Consider the following 9,845-nt stretch of genomic DNA (forward strand, 5'->3'; position numbering starts at 1 on the left):
TGCTGCTTGGCCTGCTGTGTTCATCCAGCCCTGCACCTTGTTGTCTCAGCTTTAATCAATGGCTTTGTTTTGATTTGAATCATGTTTGACTAAAGTTTCAGTCAATGTGCTGAAATGAGGCTCCATTAAATATTGTGATCCATCATTTGCTAGTCACACCTGCAACATGATACAGAAAATGAGAAGATCTCTCAGAGAAACAACAGAAAGCTGATAGACCTGGTCTCCACTGTTTCTGGGAATTGTCATAAATCATAAAGGACAAGATTCTAATTACAAAAAAGTGTGGCTTATCATAGAGCAGAGAGTTCCACACTTAGGTGTTTCCACTGCTTAGGCTCCATGGGAACCTGGCAATCATTACACCAAGTGAGTAAAGGCATTATCAGCAAGTTTATTTGACATTTCCATTATTGAGCTGCATGTGTGAAAGGCAAGCTGGCTACTCAAAGAGTTTTTGTTCTGTAGATTGGCTCCCTTGTTGAAAGGTTCAGGGAGGTGGGTGCTGAACAATGCCTGGGTAATAAGTGCTTGTTCACATGAGCTTTGATAATACAACGCACTTCATCTGACTCTTTAAAATGCAATGGCATCAGCATTCTACAGGATGAGGCTGCAGCTAATAATGAAGCAATGCAATTAAAGCTGCTGTTATAGACAAGCCCACTATGCCGCAGGTAGCTAACTGATTAAATAAACTGCATTTGGTACAATTTGTTGCACAGCTGCTATGATTTGTCTTACTTCTGTGTCCTGGTAGTGCTAGACAAAAATTACTGAAGTTAATTAGTGCTTCGGTTCCATATGCCTTAAAAATGCTCAGGAGCGAAAAGAAGAAAGGATTTATTACTTATTTTAGTTTTTAATTTTTTTTTTCTTTCATATTTAAAATGTTCTTTCCCATTTCCACTGTGCTGTTTCCTGCTTGGATAAATGTGCAAGAGATTTCCTATCCATTCTTCTTCCTGTAGATAAACGTCTTCTTTCAATCTGTTATCACCTACAGCGGCCTCAGTGAATTTTATGACCCATGTCTTTCCGCTGTGCTGTCTGGCATTTTCCCAAAGGACCGATCTGGCAAATTGCCCTTCACTAACAACATTTTAACTTGTGAATTTGTGTCCAATGTCGCCAGTAGTCTGCTTCCCACTAAAAAAAAAATTGTGGTTCCTGTGTGATGAGAAAACAGCAGTGAAATTGGGACAAAGAAATAGCTTGTGGAGCCATTTTTGTTCACCACAAGAATATAATTTCTATCTAAATTCACTGCCTTTTCTCCAAATCTCATTACTTCTCAAACAAATGTTAACTCCGTTTCAACCATCTCAACTGACTCATCGTCTATGGCTCCCTGCGTGAGGTAGCAAATTCCACCTCCCCATTACTTTGCAGGATTATTTTTCTTCTGGATTTGCTTTTATTGTGCTTTCCTTGAACTTTAAAGTTATGTCCACCTGGTGGATTTCCAGGAAATTCCACTATGTCAATTCCCTTTCTGAATTTAATTCTCCAATCAGGTAGTTAACCTCATCCATGTTTTTATAGCTGAAAACAAGCTCTGGTCATCCATTGAATAAACAGGCAACAAATATAAAATCCTACATCAAGTTGCTGCAAGATCAATAATAATACACAAGGTGCCAGATTTCAAGTTTACAAGAACAATTTGGAATTGGGAGGGAATGAGAGAAGCACAACAAAATAAATAAGCTAGAGAATCTAGAATAGTGAGTTACTGTTTAAAAATGAGGCATTGCCCATTTAAGAGAGAGGATAAGATGATTTTTTTTTCTCTAGAGGGTCAAGAGTCTTTGAAATTCCCTTTGTGAAATGTAGCAGTAATATATTTTTAAGGCAGAGGTAGATATATTCTTGATAAGCAAGGAGGTGCAAACTTATCAGGGTTAAGTAGGAATGTGGAGTAATCAGATCAGCCATGATCTTATTTGATGGTAGCGAAGGCTCAAGGGACCAAGTGGTGTACCTTAGCTCCTAATTTGGATTTTTGTATATCTTTTGAAAAGGAGTATTAACCTTGTGTATTAAAATACAGAGATAGTTAACACAATGCTATATTTTCTTACATTAGATAATTGTATGGGGAGATTACGGACGAATGGATCACAAATCCTTCATGGGAGTTGCACAGATCCTATTAGAAGAGCTGGACCTGTCCAACATGGTGATCGGCTGGTACAAACTCTTTCCCACTTCCTCACTGGTCGATCCAACCTTGGCTCCCCTGACGAGAAGAGCTTCCCAATCCTCTCTTGAGAGTTCATCTGGACCTTCTTATGCTCGTTCATAGCAGTTGTGAAAGTGTTGCTATCGCAACCAATGTTCAGCTCACAGATCGTCACCCTGGTCACACTGCATGCTTGATGTTGTGTCTTCTGAGCCTGTTCCTAGGGATTAAAAGCGGTCCTGTGTTCTCAGAGGAAATTGCACACATTGTGCCCTGAAAAGGTCCTTAGGGAAGGAGGTGCAGTTTTGCTGAACTTATATGGTTGCTGGAATTAAATGACAATTTTTTTTTGTCCAATCAGAAGCCATGAATATAAAAATAAATAAATAAGAACCTTTCAATTCACACAACAGAAGCCCTTACTTTTCAATGAACCATTATTTTTCTGTTCCTTATCCCCGCTGATTCATCTGCAACTCCGACACTACCGGCTTGGCTCCTAAAGTGACAGCCAAAGATGTCATGAAGGCTGACAGGCTGTTAGTTCTGAGAGACATCAAGGGCGTATCATTGTGATGAGAGTTGAAAGTAGAGTATTCTAATGACTAGAAAATCACCAGACGGGCCAAAATACGGAGTCAGCTGCACAAAACTGCAGCACAAGAGATTTAATTTTTTTTTTCTTAAAAAAATGCAAAGTATAAAATGGTACTGGCATTCAAAATCAACATGGAAGCTCCAGAAAGATACCACAGTGATTCACAAAGGGAGAGGGCTCGTGATCTGATATCGCTGTTTCTCTGCTGATATACTGTATGAAATTTAAAAGAAAAAAATGCATGGACACAAATTTAACTGAACTTAAATGAAAAATACATTTAAAATTATTTTCTTGGGGCTGAAACTTGCAGAAAAAAAACAGCCATTTTCAACAATTTATATTATTTTTAAAAAATGTTTCACCAGTGCATGGTTTTATGGGGGAGTGAATGCAACAGTGTGATACAATGACAACGTGTTTCCCATATTCAGAGTAAATCATTTATGAGTCTGTCTTTTTCAGACAATGATTACTAAGGAAGGGCTGGGCTTACTAAATAAAAGTAATTTCGATGTGATGTAAGGGAAATGTCATCTTGTGGACAAAAACAAATTAAAATTATGACATAGACCTTCAAAGTCCGACATTATTCAAAAATTACACATGCTGTTTTCTCCCTTTTACTGGGTAATTTATTGTATGCTCTGAGTACGACCTCGTGTCTCTGGCCACTCAAGCCCCTCATCTGGGTTAAAGGTTGCAGAGCGATACTGCATTTTGATTCTTTGGGTAAATTATGCCATTCTAACAACAACAACAAAAGAAATGATATGATTTGCAAGCATGTTGAAAGGATTTTTGCAACATGGCTTGGGCATACTGCAATAATTCAGCATGCATTTGACAAAAAAATTTGCAGCATCCTTTTATTGTACAGTGCATGATGACATAGAACTTATTTACATTTTCTCATCTTAAATTGAATTCTACAGCAAATAAGAGAATTGTCTGGTCATTGTTCAGAAAAAAAAAGTTCTGTAACATAAAATAATTTCTAGCAGCATTCAATGTGTACATACCATAGGAATATGACTTTTTCTCTGAAATTATATAGCATTGATATTGACAGAGGACAAATCAAGTAACACGGTATTCTAATTGAGAATTGTTTTACAATGATATAATAAGTCTCCTTGACCAGCCTGGTGTAGACATCATCCAGTCAGATGATTAGTTTTGCATGCCTGAATTCTTAAAGTCCTTTAGACAGAATTACAAAAGGTCAATCTGTTTTGCTGTAAAGTTCAATTTTCACACATATATTGAGGACTTTTAACATGGACTGGTGTTCACTTGCTAGATTATGCTGAAAATTGGCCATTGGAAATCACCTGTTACATACTGTTGTTCTGGGGTTCGAAATTGAACTCTACACTAATGAATTAGTTTATGACCATGCTGTGACACCCTCCCCCAATCTCACTTCCACATTGAAAGAAGCTAGTTCTTTTTTAGACGTGCTCTGTAGAACATGCGATTTGTGTGAATGCAGGTGATGAAGATGCAGATTTGCCACAGTGTTTTGTTATTGGAAAGGAGGCTGGTGGAGCACATGAAGGATCGTCAATGAATATGCTTGAATACCATTTAAAACAAAAATTTAAAAATGCCTTTTTAAATTTTTTATTTATAGCGTGATTTAGTTTCTTGGGTCTTTTGTCTCATGACAAAGTATTGTAATTGAGGGCTTGAATGTTGAGCCATCTGTTAAAAAAAAACACAGGAGATTCCTACTATATCATCAAAATAACACTAATTTCTTGGAATTAGAGCTGGCAGTAGCCTTTGGCTACTGATGCCAGCTTTCCACATTGCTGTGAGCAGCCACATGTCTGGACCCACAACAATTACAACAAAAATTTATTTACCCTTTTTAAAAGAAAACAAAATTTTAAAATACATAATTATTTCATACACATTGTGACAGCAACTCAATTTATCATTATTTGATTATTTTCTGCATATTATTCCTCTTTAAAGTGATCTTTTGGAACTATTGGCAAGAAGGATATTAAAGTATGAAAGATTTGTACATACTTATCATTATGCAGTATTTATTTGAGACTTAATTTTTTTAAAAATATATTTTTCACATTATGTCTACAACTCTGTTTATGATTTAATCATGTCAGCGGCACTATTCCAGTAAAATACAGCTGTCTTGTAGATAGATTTTAAGTAAAGGGGACACTGCTGTTAGATTACTGGTCACTTGGCCTTTATGTGACAACAACTAATGTAAAACAAACTCGTTTCTGGTGATGGTATTTAACATGGCTACATTATTAATAAAAACATTTTCTTTACAGAGATGCAGGTTATGGTCTTTTATTCCACCTGGTCTAAATATTTTGGTATTTTGAAGTTACCTGTACTTTATTAACAGAAATTTGCCAGTGATAGGCTTATGTGCCATTTTTTAACAGATGAATCAAAATTAATGTATCAAGTACGTGAGCCAACGCTATTTAAAATTGAAATAACTGCCGTCATTATAATTTGATTTATATTTTTATGCCTTGACTTGCTTATTTCAGTAACTTGAAAAAGAACATACTTCTGACACAATTGGTATATTAGGTAGGAAGTGATACTTTAGAATGGGAGCTAAATTAACCTATTCTTCACACTAAAGCTATTGGAAACGTATATTAAGTTCACAAATTTCCTTTCTGTCCAAATCACCAATTACCTAATATTACGACAAGATGGGAGGAGTGCACCATCTTTCTCTCAATCCACAATGCTCCACAGGTCACAATGTAAATTTAGTTATTTTAGCTGGTTCCTGATATGGCCAATTGCTTTTTCAATATTAGACTTAAAATAAAAATATCCATCAACCAGGTTTCTTTAACAAACACAAAATTATCAATTTATTTTTAAACTAAACTTATTCCACAAAGGTTCAGAATTGGTTAACACACAATTTGTAATATAATCTAAATGTTTCCCTCTTGAAATCATCCAAAATATACACCAACTAAAGGGAAAAATGTAGATTTCTCTTGGCACAGATGCAATTTGGGGGAAAGAATTAGCAAATAATGGTTAGTTCTTAAATGAAATAAAAGTCTTGCATGTTCAGATGGCTATTGATCTGATGCTTGGCACATCTAGACATATCACTAGATACAGCAGTTATCTCTGAGTTCTTGACAAGTACAGCTAATTCAGGAAACACAGCATCAAGAAGTCATTCTTCAGGAAAACAATCAGATTTCAAACTGGATTCACAAGGGGTCTTCAGAAACATACAGGGTGTGGTGAGCAGCAAGACAACTATGAAGCCGATTCAGGTGAGCCCTAGCAATTAGCTCAAAATCTGTGGTTTCCAGGAAATGCCTTGTTAACAAAAGTGTCAATGTGTCTTTTCATCAATCTTTAAAAATTATACCAATATCTCCAGAAAACTTGAATAGATCCAACATTGCACAATCCTTCAAAATTCAACTCCTCAAAATACTAAATATGCAGCCTTCATAACACTATATACAGTTAATAAGGTTATCCTGAATGTTCCTGACTTTCTAGTGGAGGGGTCAAAGGCTAACTGATACCAAAGAGTTTTCATGTCAAAAGGTATCTATAAAGTTGTCTTAGATGCACATTTGTGATTATTATTGGAATCAAAATAAAAGGTGATTGAAGCAGTTTACAATCCCTAATGGGCTTCATTCAAGCATTCCATCCACAAAACAATAGTTTTACATTTGCAAATACTAATTGTGCAAGAAGACGAGACAAATAATGTTGTAGTTGCATTCCCAAAAGTTTTCGGCAATAATTCTGTATACTTGCAGGAAATCAAAATTGATTATGGCTGTTATTTTGTTGGGTAAGCATCCTGTCATATTGGGGCTTTGAATGTGAACCTTTTTAGGTCAGGCCCACTCTTCAAGACTTAAACACATAATTTCAGCTGATACTTCAGCATAGAGGGACTGCTGTACTGTTGAGACATTGGGTAAGTACCAAATAAAGGTTCTAAGCTCACTAATAGTGCAAGAGGCTGTGACTTAATTGGCCCCTCTCCACTCACCATCCTGTTTAGGATAGTGGGTGTGCTACTGATGCTGCTAACCCAATTGCAAAACCAGCAGCTCTGTACAGTTTGAGAACCATGTGAAGAAAGGTGGATGATGCAGAGCTGGGTAAGCAATCTTGAGGACACCTCATAATGGAGGTGTCTCAACAGGAATAAAATCAAATACTTTTGGATTGTTCAATTCATAAATTGGAGAGGACAAGCAGGCAAGATCTTTGGATCAGCAGATGCTTCCAGATGAATGAAGATCTTGCATGCCATATCTGCAGCCCAATCTTTAAATCATGGAGCCTCCAGCTCTGTTACTCAGCTCCCTTCTATTAGGAATTGCCACAGAGAGGCTGCTTCCATTCAGCAGGCATTTTCAGCAAGTTTCAGGATGTCAAAATGGCAGTTAGCCCAAAATAATTGCCTATGACTAGCACCATAATTACTTAACTTGATTGTCTGCCTCTGCTCAACAAGCAGCCTCTCTGCTCATCTGCAGGAACATTCGAAATGCGTTGGGGAGCTATCTCAATTGAGCCCGTTCACAATTTCCACACATTCTGAGCGCCTCCATCCTAATAAGCCAATGTTTGACATAAGCATAATTATATGTCAATGATAATTCATTGGGCATCGTTGGCTGATCTAGCATTTATTGCCTAGTCCTAGTTGCCCTTCAGAAGGTGGTGGGGTGAGTAGTTTTTTTGAACTACTGCTGTCCACATGCTGTAGGTACGTCCACAATGCTGTTAGGGAGTGAGTTCCAGCAATTTGGCCCAGAGACAACAAAGGGATGGTGATATATTTCCAAGTCAGGATGGTGAGTAGCTTAGAGGGAAATTTTCATTTGGTGATAATCCCATGTATCTGCTGCCCTTTTCCATTTAGGTGATAGAGATCATGGTTTCAGATAGTGCTGTTGAAGTTCCCTTGGTGAATTTCTGTAGTGAATCTTGCAATGGTACACACTGCTACTGCTGAGCATGGTGGAGGGACTGAATTTTGATGATGGTGGATAGGGTGCCAGTCAAGCAGGCTGCTTTATCCAAGATGGTATTGAGATTCTTAAGTATTTTTGGCGATATACTCATCCAGGCAATTGGGAGTATTCAATCACACTCATCTGCCTTGTAGATTGTGGAGTTGGGATGTAAGTTATTTGTTGCAGTCAGTTTCTAGCCACTGACTTGCTCTTGTAACCACATGTTTATATGACTAGTTTGAGTTTCTGGTCAAGGAGATGCTAGTGAGAGATTCAGCGATGATTGTGCCATTAAATGTCAAGAGGCAATTGCGAGGTTTTCTCTTGTTGGACTTTTGTGCGGTATGAATGTTACTTGCCACTTGTCAGCTCAAGCTAGATATTGTCCAGGTGATGTTGCATTTGTTGCTTCAAGTATCTGAGAAGTCATGAATGATGCTGAACATTATGCAATCATCAGCAAACACTCCTACTTCTGACCTTATGATGGAGGGAAGATGAAGCAGTAATGATGGTTAGGCCTAGGAGACTACCCTGAGGAACTCCTATAGATATGTCCTGAAGCTCAGATGACTGACTTCCAACAACCACAACCATCTTCCTATGTGCCAGGTATGACTCCAACCAGCGTAGAATTTCTCCTGATTCACATTGACTCCAGTTTTGTTAGGACTCCTTCATGTCACACTCAAATGAATGCTACCTTGATATGAAAGGCAATCACTGTCACCTCAACTCTAGAATTCAGTTATCTTGTCCATGTTTGAGCCAAGGTTGCAATGAAATCAGGAGTGGAGTGACCCTGGAGTAACACAAACTAGGCATCAGTGAGCACATTGTTGCTGAACATGGGTTACGCGATAGGACTGTTTCCATCACTTCACTGATGATCGAGAGTAGACTGACGGGACATTAATTGGCTGGGTTTAGAATTTTTCTGCTTTTTGTATACAGGAAACACCTGGGGAATTTTCAATATTGTTGTCTAAATGCCGGTGTTGTAGCTGTAGTGGAACAGGCGTGCACCAAGTTCTAGAACACAAGACTTCAGTACTGTTGCTGGAATGTTATCAGGATATCCATTGCAGTATCCATTGCCTCCAACCTTTTCTTAATTTCATGTGGAGTGAATTGAATTGGCTGAAAATTGGTGTTGGAGAGCTCTGGAGAAGGTCCAGATGGATCATGCCCTAGCACAATCCCTGTATATTCTGTTAGCCTCTACTGTCCATGTTAAAATGCAACACCTTTGCTGCAGTCATCAACGTTACAGTTCAAGGATCTCTAACATCTGAGTCTATTTGAAATCAATGTGTTGATTTCTGTGAGAAATGAACAATGCTTGGCCATTACAAGTTCTTTCATCATTTGAATGTCTGAAGAGGCTGCTAATCTCTCACATAAGTGTGACTTCATCAGGTCTGACAATGCAAGCTAAATTACAGCAGACATTTAAACAATGAAAGTAAAGATATCTTTACAAAATGGAAAGGTTATCTACGCAATATTTCACCCATACTGCCATTGTGCCCACATTAAGTTTATTTTCTTCCTCTTCCTGCCATTATGTCTCAATACAGTCCCAACTTCCACAGTTGGGGTGGAGGGACCTTGCCCTATGGTTAGCTCTATAGACTTAGAATGAGTGCTCATCCCCTCGTGACTTTGGGAATAGACAGGCCAGATTTTGCTGACAGTCTCCTGCCCAGGTACAGGTTCACCTTTCTTGGCTTGGACTGGTGCAGACTTTGGTAGTGATTTGGGGTGGTTGGGTGGAGTTATGGAGGAGATGGGTATGTCCAGAGTGGGTTTCTGGAGGTGCTATCTGTCACTCATCCTCCTGCTGGCATCCCCCTGTCGCCTTGAGAAAAATGCAGGTCCAAGCACGGCAGAAGCCACTAAAGATTCTGTGTCCACATGGCCATTGCCAACTTGTCTTTAGTGATAGCCAGAGATAGTAGGAACTGCCGATGCTGGAGAATCTGAGATAACATGGTGTAGAGCTGGATGAACACAGCAGGCCAAGCAGCATCAGAGGAGC

General features: G+C 38.4%; 1 protein-coding gene across 3 annotated transcripts in view; it reads left to right on the top strand.

Annotated features, from left to right (window-relative positions):
* LOC109916756 (regulating synaptic membrane exocytosis protein 2-like) overlaps positions 1 to 5,098 on the top strand; it is a 913,938-nt gene extending 908,840 nt beyond the window's left edge. For all 3 annotated transcript variants that reach the window (XM_048595802.1, XM_048595803.1, XM_048595804.1), the window contains one exon: positions 2,090 to 5,098. In XM_048595802.1, coding sequence (XP_048451759.1) covers positions 2,090 to 2,308 — 219 coding nt within the window. In that variant the 3' untranslated portion in view covers positions 2,309 to 5,098. The remainder of the gene's footprint in view (positions 1 to 2,089) is intronic.
* The last annotated feature ends 4,747 nt before the right edge of the window (positions 5,099 to 9,845 follow it).

Source organism: Rhincodon typus, chromosome 4 (genome assembly GCF_021869965.1).
Source record: "Rhincodon typus isolate 14 chromosome 4, sRhiTyp1.1, whole genome shotgun sequence".
Classification (NCBI taxonomy): Eukaryota; Metazoa; Chordata; class Chondrichthyes; order Orectolobiformes; family Rhincodontidae; genus Rhincodon; species Rhincodon typus.